Source organism: Patagioenas fasciata, chromosome 5, assembly GCF_037038585.1.
Source record: "Patagioenas fasciata isolate bPatFas1 chromosome 5, bPatFas1.hap1, whole genome shotgun sequence".
In the NCBI taxonomy this organism is placed as follows: domain Eukaryota; kingdom Metazoa; phylum Chordata; class Aves; order Columbiformes; family Columbidae; genus Patagioenas; species Patagioenas fasciata.
This window is the reverse complement of record NC_092524.1, coordinates 53721687-53740408: the sequence shown is the minus strand read 5'-3', so window position 1 is coordinate 53740408 and position 18722 is coordinate 53721687. Positions and strand designations below refer to the sequence as shown.

The 18722-nt window shown below is 36.9% G+C and overlaps 1 protein-coding gene across 2 annotated transcripts in view; it reads left to right on the top strand.

The window, feature by feature from the left end:
* Positions 1-15987, top strand: part of PPP4R3A (protein phosphatase 4 regulatory subunit 3A) — a 43587-nt gene extending 27600 nt beyond the window's left edge. For both annotated transcript variants that reach the window (XM_065838828.2, XM_071809555.1), the window contains 11 exons: positions 3520-3597; positions 3698-3814; positions 4294-4410; positions 5723-5854; positions 5950-6052; positions 7305-7463; positions 8716-8885; positions 10665-10807; positions 11779-11969; positions 12550-12776; positions 15097-15987. In XM_065838828.2, coding sequence (XP_065694900.1) covers positions 3520-3597; positions 3698-3814; positions 4294-4410; positions 5723-5854; positions 5950-6052; positions 7305-7463; positions 8716-8885; positions 10665-10807; positions 11779-11969; positions 12550-12776; positions 15097-15210 — 1551 coding nt within the window. In that variant the 3' untranslated portion in view covers positions 15211-15987. The remainder of the gene's footprint in view (positions 1-3519; positions 3598-3697; positions 3815-4293; positions 4411-5722; positions 5855-5949; positions 6053-7304; positions 7464-8715; positions 8886-10664; positions 10808-11778; positions 11970-12549; positions 12777-15096) is intronic.
* The last annotated feature ends 2735 nt before the right edge of the window (positions 15988-18722 follow it).

The following is an 18722-nucleotide window of genomic DNA, read 5'->3' as shown; positions in this document are numbered from 1 at the left end:
CTTAAACACATTTCAGGACCAAGACATAACTGCGAAGTTAGTAATAACTTGTGTTTATGCTCTTGGAATAACTGCCATTTACTGCGTATTATCCATGTAAGGGTGGGATGTTTTGAGTCACTTGGACCCATCTTAATTCATCTGATTTTGTTCTTAGGCCTAGAGATTTCGGATAATCCCATGAATTTAAAAATACAGTGTATGGAGTTTGGGAGAGGAGATCATGTGTGGAATGCTCCAATATTATATTTAATATAGAATTGTAAAATACTGTATTACGGTAGATATGTGGAGGATTGAAAAATGGTTACATACCAAACTTCTGCAATTTCTCTCTGAAACATTGTGTGTCAGCATTGAAGTCTTCATCGCTTCCCGATGTTCGGATGTTCCCACAGTGAGTCCCCAATGTTTGCAAGCCCAGTAACAGGGTGAGAGCATTGACCACGTCTTGAAACCAGGCAGGGCTGAGCTGGGCCCGCACCTGCTTGCCCAGCACTGCCTGCCCTGCTGGGGGCAGCTTCCCCAACCGCCTGTGCCTCTGTGACTCTGCAGTGGGTCATAAATGAGACATACATCACCGGCAGTACAGGCTCTCCTCCTCCCCTTCCACATTTTGACTTAAAAAATTGTTTAATGCTTTGGATAATATCGTCTACCTTTTTTATGCAGAAGCACACTAATCATGGCTCAGACATATTTAAATGCGGAAATTTCCATTATTTTTTCCTAATGGTCATTCTGAGATATTTCTGTGGTATTGACTTGCATTCGCTGTTGGGTATTATGAAGGACGTGAAAAGTTCATTGCACAGGGAGAATGGAAATAGGGGTTACACTAACCAGTTGGGGATAAGCATGCATCTTCTCAATAGTTCTGATAGATGAGATTAGTTTTACATCTTGATCGAAATAGCAAAAGGAATGAAAGCAATCTATTTAACCTTTTCCTAAATGCGCTGCTAATCATGGAGAATAATTTGCGTGTTCTTCAAAAGAAGAGGTTTTTCATTATTGTCTTTGTTTTGGGGGGGTTGTTTGTGGTTTTCGTCATTGTTGTTGGGCTTTGTATTTTGGTTTTTTTTTTATTTTTTCAGTATGCTAGTGTGTCAGTATTTCTACTGTGGTTTACTTATATTACCTGTATTGTCTAATGAGTTAAAGATTAGAACAGAAAACTTACCAAGCCATATTAACAGCTGGATAGCAGGTAGTAAAACATCCTTCTATTCTTTCATCGCAGCTTGATTGGTGTTTCTTGAAATCAAAGACCTTAATAGTTCTTTTGAACATGTTTGACTGTTCCTTCTCATTTCTGGAAGCCAAACTTTGTTTCCAGTCCTTGATCCTCCAGAGTGCATTTCAGTAAACTTCAAATGAGACCTCCGCTATCTCGTTTTGATTTTGAAGCAATCACAGAAATAGTACCTGAAATTATGTCCAGAACTCATTCTTTTTCATTATCATTAGACTGTTGGATCAGGCTAGAAGCACAGCATCAAACAAGAGGAGAAACATGTGGCATAGCCTAAATATAGAGTTTACCTTATAGTGTGGGGAAATGCCTTGTGGGATAGTAGCTCATGCCAACCTATTTTGGGTTTATCTGTGCTGTCCAGTGCCATGTAGAAACCCTGGACTGGCTTGTGACAGTGCTGTAGCTGTGTTAGCATGGTATGCTGTTGGAACCAAGGTACTCGTTTTCTCAGCAGGGCTGCAAGGTGAGACTGGATGAGGTACCTACATAATTGCAAACAGAAGAGTCTTTTATGTGAATGTGTCTGAAGTACGTTCATGGTTTTGCTTTATACTGTGCAAACATAAGCAAGGCAGCTTGGGTTTCTAGCACTGTGGTTCTGGGATGGAGGTTTATTGCATGTGGTGTTACTGACTTCACAAGAAACAACTGAACACTCCAGCAGCTTTTTGAAAAAAATCTATTCACATCTGATGTTGTCACAGAGGCACCCCGAAGTTAGTTTAGGCAGACAACAGAGTCCCAAACTTTTATTTGGTAAAGAAGGTGCAGCAGATTAACCAGTGGAAAACAGGGTTTAGCTCTCCAATAGTGACATAAATACAGGTTCTAGTATCATTTGGGGTAATTATTGAGGTGCAGCAAATAATAACACTGGAGATCCACAGTGTGTGTACACGTGGCTCACCAAAAACAATGCCAGAGCCGTCCCTGACTCCGGGAGAAGTACGCGCTTCCCTGAATCTGGCAAGGAATTATCAAAGAAAATACACGTGCTTATATTTAAGCGCGGAATAAGCACCTGTCCAATTGGTGAGGAATTATTTCGCTCACCTAGACATGGAGGTGAGACAAATGGCACCCTGTCCCGGGAGGGCTCTCGGTGGTAGCATTTGGCCGTGCACCGAGGGGTCCACACAGCGGGCACAACCTCGGTGGGGGTCCCGTTTTTAAAGCCTTGTCAGATCTGACTGTGGGCATTTCAGAAGCTTCTCTGCGCCTCCACTCTGGCTGTGGGCACCCAGCGGCTCCTTGGCGCCTCTGTGCCCCCACTCCTCTCTCTTAACGACCCTGGCCGGCAGGCTCTGGGGTCAAACAAAAGAAGGTGTTAACCCCATTGCAGGAGGTAGGGGGGAGATGTGTCTGTACCTTTCATATTGAAGGAAGGGAAGGGGAAAGAGGGGGGTGTGCATCTGCCACAGATGTACAGGTATCTTTTTAAAGCGAGTGCTGTCTTACTACTGTATAATGTAGGGGAAGGTTTATTTCTGGTTTAATCTTCTAGTTGTTAGGACTGTAAAGGTTATGGGAAGCTAAATATTGCTGCTTCTATAAGACTAAATACATGTTTATAATGTGTTCACCATTTGTAATTATGCTATGGCACAGCAGCATGAAAAATAATGAGATGGGTTTTGATTGCTGCCAGCTAGAATGCCCAATAAATGCTGTATGTAGTAAAAAGTTATTTGGTTTCTGGAATTCACCGTTTTTATAATGTTGCGGGGGGTGGGAAGAATCTCACGTCGTTCCTGCTATTAGGCAGCTCTCCCTTGGTAGTGTCCTTGCTTTACTCCTGCTGCAAAGATCTCATAACATTCCAGAGATATATGTGCGTGCAGGGCTGACTGGGAGATGGTGTTTATCAAAATATGTAAACATTTGAAGCAGGAGTATTGTAGTGTGGTATAGGGCATGTCACAGGCATGTGACGAGGGAAGGAGTTAAAACGAAAGCATAAACAAAATTATGAGAATGGCAGTTTAAAATAGAAAAAGGAGAGCCAAGGATGTACAAGATGCATCATAACTGAGAATGAACTGTTGGGGGGTGGGGTGGTGTTGAACATCATAGAAGCTCAAAAACAAGACACATAGTAATTTGTAAATTTAATTGGAAAGTTGATGCTGGTATGATTAACTACAGCACAGAAGTGTATGTATTCTTAATTGCAGGAGGAGTGGTTTAGAAGAATTTTCTGTTAGACTTGAACGCCTTTTGATATCGACAGATAAACAAATTGTATTGTTTTGCCTTTGTAGGAAGATGAAAAATTCCTGACAGACTTGTTTGCACAACTAACAGATGAAGCCACAGATGAGGAGAAAAGACAGGAGTTGGTAAGAAATATGTAAAATACACATGAAAGGGGCAGTAAGTACAAAGTGATACGTGCATCTCTTTTTAATTACTAATTAGTATATTATCCCTTTTATTCAGGTAAATTTTCTGAAAGAGTTTTGTGCATTCTCTCAAACACTGCAGCCTCAAAACAGAGATGCATTTTTCAAAACCTTATCAAATATGGGCATACTGCCAGCACTAGAAGTCATACTGGTAAGTCAGTTCAGTTTTATTTGTGGTAACAATTTTGGTTTTTTTCCAGGGAGTTTTTTTTTAAAAAGTAAGCCAAACTTCAGTCACATGGTTTTCTGAAGTGTTTGCTTCATTTGTCTTGTTGTAGCTTGAGGTTCAGAACATTTACAGTATTTTTGTCAAACTTTAAAAGCAGTTACAATATGACATTGGTAAGTGCCTTGGCATTCTTAGCTTTTTCATTTGCTTTCCTACCTTTATGTGCTTCTTGGTGTAAAATTAAGTAAAGAGGGAAATAGACCAAAGGGCAGGGAAACCATAAAATCTATTCTGCCCAACAGTTGTCAAATGTACAAAGAAGAGGTTAGAGTCAGTTCAGTTTTAGTAATAGATAGTTATACCTTGTAAGCAGGAATTAAAAGCCATATGCTTTCTGTTTTTCATTCCATTTAAGCCGTTTCTTTTAAGGAAACATGAATGATTTTATTTGACTTTTCAAGGGTATGGATGATGCACAAGTACGAAGTGCAGCCACTGATATATTTTCGTATTTGGTTGAATACAACCCATCCATGGTACGAGAGTTTGTCATGCAGGAAGCGCAGCAGAATGATGATGTAAGTAGAGGGTCCCCAGAAATGTGCGTATTGTTTTTTTGAAATTACTGGTTTGTATTTACAACTCTATTAGTGATGTGAGCTCTAGTTCTGAAGAAGTATGGAATATGGTCATGATAGTTACAGCATACTGAACTATAATGCTTTTAAAGATTGTGTTAGGTAGAGATGAATGTTTGCCTGTTTATATGCTCTTGTTCCATTGCGTGAAAGTACAACAGGTTACCATAAACCACCATTGTGGTTAATATTAGCTGTCATACAAGCAAAACAAAGTAGTTTTGAATGATGAGCTCTTTAAAATGCAAAATATAAATTTCAATCTTGATCTTAGCATGTATATGTGTTTTAAATTTACTTTTTAAGAAACCCATGTTCAGTTTACTGTCAGACATGTTGAAAGTGGAATTATGGTCCTAAGTGTTTAAGAACGCTTTTTGACAGAGGTTTACATTTCCCAGAGATCCTCTGTAGCTGGTTAATAGAGAATGCTAGCACACAACTAGTAGTAAGAAAGGTATTTAAAAATGATATTCAGTGGAGAAAAAACATCACGCTGTCTTTTCCTTAGAGGAGATAGTTAATGTTTTTTGTCTGCTAAAACGTGCCAGAGAACTGGAGGCCACTGGTGCTCCTACTTCTGTGCTGGAAGGGGCTGCTGGGACAGGGAATATTGCTGGTGGTTCCAGCCACTTGCATTGGATGACTGTCCTATTTTAATGTGGGACAGTGGTAACCAAGCACCTTTAGTGTAGGGATTCCTAAATGTAAATATTGTTTTCTACTTATATGTGCTGTTCTTGGTTTTTGCAAACACACGTTGGGGTTATTTTTAGGTGAAAATATCTCATCAAGTTCAATAGCATGATAAAATTTACTGTTGTATGATTGTGGAAATAAAACTCTTGGTATATTTGCTAAAGGGGGGTACAAATTAAAACTTCTGCACTCAGAAAACACTTTCAGAAATCAGTTTTGAGTCTGTTATATATATGCCTCTGTACTTTTTATCTTTTGGCGTTTCAGTTCAGACTAAATTCTAAATTAGACTGTTAATTTCAGAAACATTTTCAGTTGCTTTGAAAGATTCTTCTTCACTGCTTGAGCTGCTGACCAGAGTGTGCCACTGGCATGTAAAGTTAATCATTTCTGTTAAGTGTGGGTTTTTTGGTTTGGTTGTTGTTTATATTTTACGGATTTTGATAAAGCTCCGTTTTTAACTGGGTGGTAACCCTTTTAGAAGATAATTTCAGATTTGGGGCAAAGGAGTAACATTAGAATTGATTTTTTGCCTTTTTTCCCCTCTTATTAGGATATATTACTCATTAACCTCATTATAGAACACATGATCTGTGACACAGATCCAGAGCTTGGAGGGGCAGTGCTACTCATGGGTTTGCTTCGTACTTTAGTTGATCCAGAAAATATGCTTGCCACAGCCAATGTAAGTAAATACCTTCAAATGAAATTACATTTGGGTTTTTTTGGTGTATTTGGTGCTATGTGTTATATATATGATTTTTTTTGTCCATTCTCTAGAAAACAGAAAAGACAGAGTTCTTGGGTTTCTTCTACAAACATTGTATGCATGTTCTGACAGCCCCTTTATTGGCCAATACTACCGAGGACAAACCTAGCAAAGGTAATGCCACTCTGAATATTGGGCACATCAAGGCTATTGAATGTCAATGTTTGGAACAGAATAACTCTCAAAGGATGTTTTCTGTCTTCAAGAGAGTCTGAGGCTATGATATATAGTTCAAAGAAAAGTGTTGATTCATTGTTTAGTTATTTTAAAAACTTGTAAGTCTAAAATTCAGTGAAAAAAAATGATTTAAGAAGTGAGCAGCATTTGCTGCAGCTTTTGCTTCAGCAAAAATTAAAATATTTATATAATTTTTTTTAACTCAGAGGGTTGTTCAGTAACATCGACTTGTAAACATATATAAAAGTTTTTTAAGGTCAGGGATTACTAGAGAGGATGCAAAATTGCCCTGAGAAGGTGTGTGTCACAATACTGTGCTGGATTTCAGGTTATTGATGCTGTATCTGGCTAAGAAAGTACAGATTGGTAATGAAGTAACTGTTCTTGCTGGGTACTAGAAGAAGTACTGTTTGTTCATTAATAGTATAACACATCCAAAATGGATGTCAAAATGATACCTGAATGTTTTGTAAACTGTTTATTTTTTATAATTTCCAAGAGATTAGTTATATCTCAGCTTAAAGTGAGAGTTTTACCATTTAAAATACCTGTGTTCTTTAAAGGTCAACAATCTGGTGATATTTTAAAAAGATGTATTTAATTTATTATTGTGTATTTAATTTATTTAATGTGTATTTAATTTATTATTGGTCTACTTAAAAGCAGGATTTGAGGTGTGTTTTGTATGTGCTGGTAAGAATTTGTCCTGGAAGCGTTTAAAGAGCCTGAGATATTTCTTACACAGTACTTTTGTTAAAACGCATAAGAGATCACAGTTTTGGTACAAACTTAGTCAAGGTGCTGCATGTGGGGGACTATTTGATGATATAGACATGAGGACAACATAATAAGATTTGGTTAAATAAGCCTGACTGCTTGTGTTAGTGTTAAGGTCTGTACTCTGTGAACCTTCAAACACTGATTTAAGACAGACAAAATGTAATTGTTTCTATAGTTAAGGAGGGTTTCCTGCCGTATCTCTATAAATATAAAATACTCAGTCCATAACAAGCTTGTTCAGTTTCTATTTTAAGGACTAGACATACCCTCCAGCATGTTCCCTAAACTATTGGTGGGAATGTACAAAAACTCAGAAATGTTTACCAGACTGCAGTTAAATATTTGAAGTTAGCTTCTGAAGTCAATATCTGAGATATGTGTAATTATTTTGGCTTTGTTTTTATTATAGATGATTTTCAGACAGCCCAACTCTTGGCATTAATACTGGAATTGCTAACTTTCTGTGTAGAACATCATACTTATCACATAAAGAACTACATCATTAACAAAGATATCCTGCGAAGGGTACTCGTTCTCATGGCCTCAAAGCACGCTTTCTTGGCATTGTGTAAGTCTGAAAGCTAAAGAATAAAGTGGTATTTTGTGACTGTGAAGTGTTACATATCCCCATTCTGCTGGAAGAAAACTGTTCACAGGTCATGACAATTTGTGACTGAACACAGAAATTCTACTAATATACTTTGTTTCTCTTACTGATTTATGTGTCAGCTAGTATTACTAAAAATTTTTGCATTTATAGATCTATATTTTCTAAAAAGCAGAAGGATTTTTCTTAATGTAGAGCTGGATTGAAAAGATAGTAGCTCAATATTGAATATCCTAAGGGAGCCATTGTAAGTTTTTCTTAATTGTAAGATTATTTTTGTAGTAGAAATTCTCAGAGGTATTTAATTAGAGATACAGTTATCTGTCTGTGTTAAAGAGCACAGAAGTTCAGTGAGCTGCTCTTCAAACTCTGGTAGTTTCTTGGCTGTGCTCAGCACAGTAATGGCAAAGCAGGGGGACTTAATTCTGGAGGCAATTTACAAGATTTTTTTTTCCACTATTCTGGTGTACACAGAGTAAAACAAAGCCTAGATTTGACTGAGCAGTACCATACAATAAGAAGTACCTTTTACTTTTGTAACTGTGTCACCCGAGTTTGGTTTTAGAACTCTTGAATAATGTTTTATCATGCACACCTCCAGTTGCTAACCAAATTGTGCTGCCTTATAGTGAGATGATGCTCTTGCTTCCTGTGTATGTTTGGACATTCATATACTTCTGGAGTTTCAGAAAGAGCTTTAAACTGGATGTAAATTAGGTTTTTGCTTTACTATGTTTGTAAAGAAAATGTCATTTTCCAATTTTAAAATGAAGTCTTTTGCATCCTAATCAAATAGGACTTAGTTAAATGTAGTAAAACTTATGTTTGAATAATAGGAATTATAAGCAAATTTCCCAGTTCTACTGAGAAAATATTTTATTTACCTTTGTTGTTAGTAATTTTAAAAATAAAAAATACACCTTTATTTTAGTAGTAATATAGTTAAACAGTAGTGTATTCTTCAGTAAACAGAGGTGGTTTCACTTGTGCATTATGAGAGAGGATTTCTTTATGATAAAATAGATAAATAATCTTCAGCAGTGTAGTCAAGACTGTTGAGAAGCAGCGAATAACTGAATGTATTACCTGGTCCTAATAATGTAATTCTGTGTAAGAACTGAGATTGCAAATTGCCCTCATGCATGCTGAAAGTAATTTCTGAATTTTTTTTTCTTTTAAATTTAAAATTCTGTTGCCAACACTTCTGTTTCAGGTGCCCTTCGTTTCAAGAGAAAAATTATTGGACTAAAGGATGAATTCTACAACCGTTACATAATGAAAAGTTTTTTGTTTGAACCTGTGGTTAAAGCATTTCTAAATAATGGTTCCCGTTATAATCTGATGAACTCTGCCATAATAGAGATGTTCGAATTTATCAGAGTGGTGAGTGCTGTTATATGCTGAAGATAATTACTCTATTGTTTAGTCTTAGAGTTCGTTATTTTTGCTTCTACCTTGTATTATGCTTTCATAGCGATGTGACCATGATACTGTATTTGAATGAACTTTTTGTATCAGTTACATATTCATATGTTTGTTCTTATGTTCAGACAGTTCCATGACTTGAAAGTTAAATTCAGTTGATACTCAGTGTAGTCCCAATACCTAGATTTGCGAAGGCAGCCCTAATCAAGTTCATTGTGCAGAGTGGGTGGGCCTGTTACAACAAGAACATCATTTGAAACTATTGCTACAACACCACCAAATTCAGTTGTGCTCTGTAATGTCATTCAACAGAACATAGAAACATACAGAAGAGGTAACAGTTGTCTTTGATTATATTAATGGAATGCTACGAAGTCCGGTCTGTGGGGAGCCTCTTGAAATATTCATGCCAGTTTGGCTGTGTGTGCTGTGCTGGCTCCTCGCTGTTGTCCGTGTGCAGACTCTGACAAGATACTGTACAGACTGTAAACGTGGGGAGTGGGGACAAACTGGGGTGCAGGCAGCCTTGGAGGAGTAAGTGGGTAAGGAAACAAGGAGGTTTTGTCACCTCTGGAAATGTTCTGTGCTGATGACCACCTGCATATTTTTGAGTTGGGACTCAAGATACTTCAAGACTGAGATGACTTGGTCATCATGGAAGAGTTAATTTTGAAATGGTTTTGAAGCTGTGAAAAAAAGTTAATCCATATATGTGACCTTGACTATTGTGCTGTGGTCTTTCAGTAGTGTGTGCTGATTCTACAATTCATGCTATGAGAAAATAAAGAATCTTTTTATTTTCTTATCCTCCTTTCCACATAGATACCTGGGTTGCATTTCCAGAATGCTTCTTGGTATATGGAAGTAATTTTTGTCAGTTTTATTTAATTCAGGTTTATTCTTAAACAGATCAAATTAAAAAGTGTGCATTTGTTACTACTGATGTATTACCATTCGCAAGAGGTGACCTTTGAGCCTATAAACAAAAGAGAAAATAACCAGTGTATTAAGATTTACGTTGCTTTGCCCTTGGTAGCTGGTAATTCAGGTGTTTCATCTGCAGTGTGTTCCAGGGCTGTGAAGCACTAAGAAAGACAAACAGTGCACAGGAGCAGTTCTCATGCTGCCGGGTGCAGACCTGGGCCAGTCCCAGCTGCCAGGGGTGGCTCTGGGAGCCACAACGCTGAACAGGAATAGCAGAACAGTTGGGAGCATTTTGGAAAGAACGTTGACCAGCACTGTATGCCCACAAAGGAAAAAACTTGATGCTTGTTTCCTTGTTCGCATCATAAACAAATGCACAAGTAATTACTTTCACGGAATTTATTTGTAGCAAGGAAAGAATATGAATACTAAGTCTATATCTCATAAACATGTTTTTAATTGACTGATTACAGCAGGTATCATTTAATCTAACAATATAAAAATATTTGTAATTTAGAGTGGGAAAGATCTTTTAGGCTTTATAATTCATTATCAGGGTTTTAGGTTATATTTAAGTGTTTTGAAGGAGATACTGCTAGAAAATTGCTACTATTATGCACGTTTCACTAATAAAAAATTAGAAGCTCTAGATTTTTAATTCCGCTTGCATGCATTAATACTTGTTTTTACATACGATAATAAATATGATGGTTCATATGGAATGTTTAAAAAAATCTGATTTCACTTACTCTTTATATTGTATTAAAAAAATTTGTTCAAATGAAAATAAGTCACTTTATATTTGCTCTATAGGAAGATATAAAATCTTTAACAGCTCATGTAATTGAAAATTACTGGAAGGCACTGGAAGATGTAGATTATGTGCAGACATTCAAAGGACTGAAACTACGATTTGAGCAACAAAGGGAAAGACAAGATAATCCAAAACTTGACAGGTAGAATACACTAAATGTTTTTTAGTATGTCGATTTTTAAATTCTGTTCTGGGAATATTGGGGGTTTGTTGTGTGATGTAAATAATTTAGTCTCCTGCTTGCATCTCAGTCATTGTAAAATGTACTTGATTAATAGTGTGATTTCCAGATGTGTTGCTCCAAACACTTGACCAGCTTTCAACTAATATATTAGTTGCTGGACCTCCAGTAGTAATGTAAACTTGTTGTATCCTAAACTTATGTAACACCACTGTAATGAGGCTGGAAGCCTATCAGGTGTCTGAACTGCATTTGCTTTTAAATAACAAGATTCCCACTGTTGGATGTGAAAGATGGTTCAGTTGTAAGCTCTGTGGATTTTTCCATGTCAGGTTTCCTTTTATGTTAGTTAGTTGTAGGAGTAGATATTTAGGTAAGCTCTACCAAAATGACTTAGAAATGGAATATACAAGGGAATTTTCAGAGGATACTTTTTTGTCACACTTTTTTTACTCTATCAGCAAATCTAACAATCTGATACAATAATCAAGTCACTCTTCCTATTTCCAGATTAAAAGTTCCCTTCCTCAGTACACAGTTACCTAAGGTTAAAAGGTTGCGGTGTATAAAAGTAGGAAGTTTAGGGCTTTTTACTGCGTTTATTTTTGGCAAGCAGTGTTGCTTGTACGTGTAGTTTCATTCAAAGTGGATTGCTTGTGTGAATAGGTGAGTCACTCTTAAGAATTGTTAGCAAGATCTGTTCTTGTTCTGTAGTCTTGAGTTAGTTTGAAAACATATTTAAACTTAATCCTGATTAGTCATACTAGGACATCTTGAAATTTCAGAACTTTTAAGTTATTTTATTTCCTGCCACAAGATCTCTTAATCAGTATTTAAATTTGAGACTTCTAGAATTAAAATGAGAGTAGATGTTATATTACTGATGTGAGTTGTTTTTTGAATCAGAAGTTTTAAAACTTACTGTTCTGCAGCATGCGCTCCATTTTGAGAAACCATAGATACAGAAGGGATGCAAGAACCCTGGAGGATGAGGAGGAAATGTGGTTTAATACTGATGAAGATGATATGGAAGATGGAGAGGCAGTGGTGCCCCCTTCTGACAAAACTAAAAATGATGAAGATATTATGGACCCAATCAGTAAATTCATGGAAAGGAAAAAATGTAAGTGACAAGAAGAAGAATGCTATCTGGCTTATGCAGAAGCCTTAATTTGTATCTTTTAGTCCTACTGCTGTGAAGGATTTGCATATATTTATTCTGAAGTCTTAGATTCTGAAATAGTGCCACCAAGTTGGTCGACCACCCCTTCAAAACAAGTTTTGTTATCTGTAAAAGCAGAATGATACAAATATTGTTGTTGACTTCTTAAAGCATTTGAATGGCAATCTTAGCTGGTAATCAAGTTTTCCTGTGATTTATTCAGGTTTCTAATTCAAATTTTTTGAGGTAATGTTCAGGTGATATCATTGGTAGAATACCAATGAATTGGTATTCTATGCCATGAATTGGTGTTCATTCCTCGCCAATGACAGCACCTGCTAGGTGGTATAGTAGTACAAAAAAAGTCTATGATGACTTGCTTTACCAGGTTGTACGTAAAGTATTAAGCCTTCTTTGCGCAAAGTAAAATGATTTGTAATTAAATGTTTTGCTCAATAATACTGCCTTGTTTGGTTGGTTTTGGTTTTGTGTTTTGTTTTGTGTGGGGGTTGGTTTGATTGTTTTATTTTTTTCTCTCCAGTGAAAGAGAGTGAAGAGAAGGAAGTGCTTCTGAAAACCAACCTTTCAGGTCGTCAGAGCCCAAGTTTCAAGCTTTCATTTTCCAGTGGTACAAAATCTAACCTTACCAGCCAGTCGTCTGCAAGTAACCTGCCTGGATCCCCAGGGTCTCCTGGATCCCCAGGGTCCCCTGGGTCTCCAGGATCAGTTTCTAAAAGCACATCTCAGATGGCAGCAATTACAACTAAGGTAATTTTGAGTGTACATAAGTTGACTTCATTGTTACAGACGAGGAATTTGCTTTAGCGTGTCTTTCAAGTTTCTGTGAATTCTTACATATTAAGTAGTACTGGACTGTCAGGTTTGCTTGTATGTTTTGTCTGGCTTTTAGCAATTTAAGGAGATCTGACATGTATATAAAAAGAAGAAATAAAAGATCTTTTAATGCCTAGACTCTTAAAGTACAAAACATACAACTAGCTACTGCTTGCAGTGATCTTTAATGTGAAATACAGACAATGCTTTACTTTTGTTAAATTGCACAGGGATGTTTGGTGAGTAGAAATGTAGAAATACTTTGGAAACATTGCTGAGCTTTGCTGGATTCCATGATGTCCCACCACCCCCTACTGCTACCATTTTTAGTATTGTTTGGAATGATGTAACTGGCACATGTGAAAGAAACAAATTGTATAATGGAGGGGTGGTTGCTCTAAGCCAAACCAAACAATTTTTAATATCCTAGCGTGACTTTTTTACTGTTTGATATAACACATATTTTTGGGTGGGAACATACTGAAACAGAAGAAGAAATCCTGTTTAAAAGAGTCAGTATAACTTGCAGTGAATATCCAAAGCCAGCATTTTTAAGTACATTTTAGGATGCTGTTGGATTTTATCAGATTTTTGGCTAAAACTCACTTTAAAGCAAGTCAGAGAAATCAAGTGACTGGTGTTTTCTTAGTATTGGGGAACAGATGAGGTACTATAGGTACAGTGTTGTTTGGATTATGAGCATTTACTTTCATAACGTTTTCATTTCTGAAAGGTCAGGTATATATCTCTGTTCTCAGGTAACCTCAGAATAACTCTGACTAATCCTCATTTTTTAATGCCACCACACCGCTTGTTCACGTAATTTCTAATAAATGCAAAAGTTGTTAGTTTTTTTCTTTCTTATAGTCAAATGTGGCTTAAGAGTTTGTGTTTGGGTTACCTTTTTTTGAAAAAACCTGAATGAGAAGAGTTTGACTGATGGTAGAACTAGGTGATAATTCTTCTGGATCCTTCTGTGGAGGAAGGGGAGAAGGTGTGTTTCATTAATGAAAAAAAATACAGTAGTTAGTTAAGTGCTTTTTTAAAGGGATAGAGTTGGCTTGGAATTTATTTCAGTCTATTCTGTGTTTCTGCCGAAGGCTTGTTCTCTTCCAGACAGTGTAATTCCTTGAATCTGAAATGGAGTCTTTCCCCATGGATCACACTGCATACAGTACTGGCTCCAAAATTCCAAGTTATTGTGGCAAAAGAAAATGTTCAGGTTACACTGAATATGCAATGAAAAACTGTTCACGGATTCAGACATAAGCCACCTTCTTTCAGTAAAATGTGCATTGTGTTTAAGTGTGCCATAGTCACAAACTATAATAGAAACAGTGTTGAAATGGGGTTTTTCATTATCCGATCCTGCTATTTTATGTGTAGTATACTTGGTGTAAGTTGTATGTGACTGAACAGAATGCGTAATTGTTTCTCGAGTTGTATTTTGGTATACAGGTGACTGAAACTTTCTGATTTGGATGTGTGTCATGAGACACCTGAATGAGTGATATGATCTTTAAGTACCAGTAGCTGCCATTACAGTCAAATGCTGGTTAAGTTTTAGAAACTGCAATGTACTGTAGTTAGAGGAAGATTTAGAAGTTTATGCTACTTCTTCACAGGTCCAGAGCTGCCTAATCTTAAAATTTGTGGTTATTTGCAGTACAAGCGAGTTTTTAATATTGCTAGATATACTTTCATTTTCAGCTGCTGAGTTGTTTAAATTTTGTAACCTGTAGACCTCATTCAGTTATATTACACAAAAAAAAAATCTTTAAGTTACTACACATTTAAACTACCTTCTGTGAAGACAGACTGTGTTCTAAAAGTATCGTAATTCAAAAATTCAAATTGAAGGGTATTCTGAAGGTTTCTGAAATGCTTCCAGATTGCTCGTTGCTGCAGTCAGCTATGCTCACTAAAAAAAAAATTACACCTTTACAGATAAAGCTGCAACGACTTAGCAAACCTAAGTAGATTTTTGGATTTTCTTAAATTTCAACTGGAAATAGTTCTGTCCAGTTGGATAGGTAAAACCCCATTTGGGATTTATTCATGTAAGCATTTTTCAGACAATGTCTTTTTCAGTCATACTGAAGGATTGATTTTTGTTCTGTTTCATTATATTCAAAACTTGATGGATCAGTATGCTTATGGCAACATTCTGTGCAAACATCATTTTCCAATACAAATGGGAAGTATCAATGTGCAAACATTTTCTTAATTGTAGTAATTGTGTTTGTCTTTGTAGGGAGGCCTTGTTGGTCTTGTAGATTATCCTGATGATGACGAAGAGGATGATGAAGATGAAGATAAAGAGGAAACTTTACCTTTGTCAAAGAAAGCAAAGCTTGACTCATCATAATGGCAACTGGTGAAGAACGTTACCAGTTTGGAGAAGGATAGTTTTTCCAAAAACAAAACAAACCCACAGCAAAGCAGCAATCTTTTGTGAATTACTGTGTGTGACACAGATCAACCTATACAAACAGATTTCTGCCAATTAAGTGCCAATTCAAAGGAGCAGAAGAAGTGGAAATATTTCGTTTAGGGGAAAGACTTGCGCCTTTGAGCTCTCCAGCTTGGACCACACATTGCCCTTTTCTCAGGGAAGGAAATGGAAAACAAAAAACAAACAAAACCACACATACACAAAGCCAACAGGGCAGGAGTTTTGTTAGTGGAACTCTGGATTGGCTGGTCAGTTGCTACAATCAGAATATGCTTTCTTGGACCATGTATGAAACTTCTGAAGAAAAGGCGGGTTTTGCCATAATTCTTCACTTAGTCAAGGATGCCAGCAGTTTCTTTGTATAAAAGAGACCTGCCTTTGAAATCATACATTCTGAACGTTTTAGTCAAGCTACAACAGGTTTTAAAATCCTCTACGGGGAGGGACAAATATAAAGTTTCCTCTTTTTTTTTTCTTTTTTTTTTTTTTTTTAATCTGTTCCCTTTGCCCTTTAAACTGCAGGTTTTTTTTTTTTGGAGGTGGGGGATTTGTTTGTCCCTTCTTGATTAAAGATTGAGTGGAATTCTAGATGTGGTCACTTTTGTGTCATAATTTTTTTTGCCCCCCTGAGTGTATGCTTAGTTGTTGAGTATATATTTGGGACCATTAAAATTTTTTGATGTAATATAATCTCACTGTTGTGCTGGTACCTGTTTCACCCTGTGTAATTTTGTTCTGCATCACAGTTCTTAATATGTTTAGGATTTTATGGAAGATGGTATAGTTTTATTGGAAAGAAAAAATCTTACCACAATGTGCATAAAAGCAATACTATTTTGTGACTAAATATTTTATATTAAATTTTACATCAGCAACTGTCTAGAGAAAAAAATTCAGGGAAATAGGATGGAATCAAAAAACTGAAACCTATACATATGAAATTAGTATTCCAAAGAGACTTCGACATTTCATAACTGAGAACAATGATGGCAGGCTAACTCATCAAAATGCAAGACGGATGATTTAGGAATACCAATATATTGACTGATTTGACTTACAAAAATAAAAAAGAAATAATTAAAGATGAAGGAAAATGGCATTAGTGGTATTTTTTAAAAACTTCTGATTCCCTTTGGAATACCAGTTTTAGTGACTTAAAGATGGTTGTAGAATAAACTTTTTACAAGAATACCATCTTTTGAAATTCATTCTAGTATTCAGTTGAAAAACAGCAATTAAACCGTGGGTCTAACTCAGTAAGTACGTTCTTTCCCCTTTTCCAAAAGTATAAATAATATTAGTTATTAATTTTAAACTAGACCTTATATTTTGCTTCTTTATTGCTTTTGCAGAAGATGGCTTTGTACAACAGTGCTTCCTTTGAAGGAGAGCTTATTTGGTTCCTTTGCAAACAAGGGACCCCTTCTTACTTACATTTTCAAGAGCTGATTTTCTTTTGGACATTCACAGCACTGATGGTTCAAAAATCATGATGTTACACATTAATGTATCACATACAAACAGAAATAAGAGAAGTGAAAACCTGAGGCTGGATCATATGTGATCATATCCGAGTGTAGATTAGCCCTTTGTTTCCAAAAATTCTGGGCTGCATGGCAGATTATATGCTAACAACAAATGTCAACTCTTGGGCTTTGTTAATACATATTAGTAATTTCAGATTTAAATAAGAGCATGCATTAGGGAAAAAAATATTTACTCAGCTCTTTTCCTCAAAAATTTCATTTGAAATCACCTTCCAAAGTTGAGTTTTTATGATGTCCTTGCAATCTCTGTGACAGGGTAGTTCTCAGCAATGAATTTTATGGAGTGGAAGAGTGGAGCAGTTGGTCACTACAAGTCTAACTATGATCTGCTGTTGCAGTACGAGAATGCCCGTCCTGTCTCAACAACCTGTCTCAAACCTGATCTTTGCAACTTCGGTGTAAGAGCAGACGTGGTGACAAGGAAGTCTGTGATTTTGCGGGTTTTCTTAATTAGCCTGAATTTAAACCCTTCCCATCAGTCCAATTTTCCTTGAATGTGAAGCTCTCAAATTTATCCATATAGTCTTCGTGTCCTCCAGGCTATATCTCAGCAAGTCATTCTTCTGACTTGGTGGAAGAAACGTTGTTGGTTGGTGTGTGTCTGTGCATGTCTTTCAGCTGTTGAGTGCTTGATCTTTTGATGTTTGATGCTGCAGTATTCTAAATTTTCAGATACTTTCAGGATACTTACAGGAATCTGGGATTTTGGACTTTCAGTACTTGAAGCATTACATTTAACAGAAGAAATACTGAAATTGTTGGGTTCAGTGAGAATAATAATGGGAGTCAGAATATTTTTGAACTTTTTTTTACTTTTATGAAGGACTGGTAAAATATTAAGCTTCACATCTTTAATTGCTGTCTAACTTGTGGTTAGATGGTTAGTTGTCTTCCCAGACATCTCCTGATCTCCTGTTCGTGGCCTGACAGGACATGTTTACACCCAGATGGTGGAAGTTGGAAGTAGTCTGGAAGTAGGTGACCTGGGGACAGTGACAGGTATGCTCTAGCCCAGTGTCTTTAACTTTTGTATTCATGGAAATCTTTAAATCTTATTTCAGGAGAAAAAGGAAATAGTGGGGTTGGGAGAATTGATGGATATTAAAAAAAAAAAAAAAGTGGGTGTGACTTAGGAGAAGGAAAATATGCTGTTACAAAACTGTTATATTCTAGATCTTTCTCTGGGATTATGGGGGTTTTTTAGTCTTCTGATACCATTTGTCCTCATCCGAAGACAGCTGTGTGGCTTTGTTGTCTTAATTGCAGTTTAACTGTATCCTTAAGTATGGTTTACAGGGTAAGCCCTGAAGTATCGTACAGGCAAGAGGCGATGTGGGTGAATCATCACAACAAGCCCCTGAGTTCCCTCAGTGGCTGACAGACTCCATGCGGTTACATACGCTGCCCAGCATTGAGCCTCGGCTCGCTGGGGACGCCAGCCAAAAGCACAGAGAGCACCTGCTCCCGCAGGGAAGCACACCCTAATGACAGGAGTTCCAGCTAATGTGGAATATATCCAGATTTTCTTCCGCTTTACACAGAGGGTGGCTGCATCCAAGTGAGCATGTACATCACCGAAAAACAGATCTCCTCTGTCATGAGGGTGGAAGGATCTGAAAGCTGGTGTACAGAACAGCAAGTTGCCTCTAAAAGGTACCTGTCCATAATTTACCTACGTGGTAAACAAGATCATACTGCTCATCCATCTCTCAGGGCCCACCCGGGTAGGACGTTCTTAGGGAACTAAGCGTCAAGTAGGCCCAATCCTTTTAACATATGAAGGATGAAACTGTTTCTATTGCTTTTGGCTGTGTTTTTACATCTCTGCAAATTTCAGAAACTGTTTAATTGGATAACTGATAAGAGTCTCTTCACACA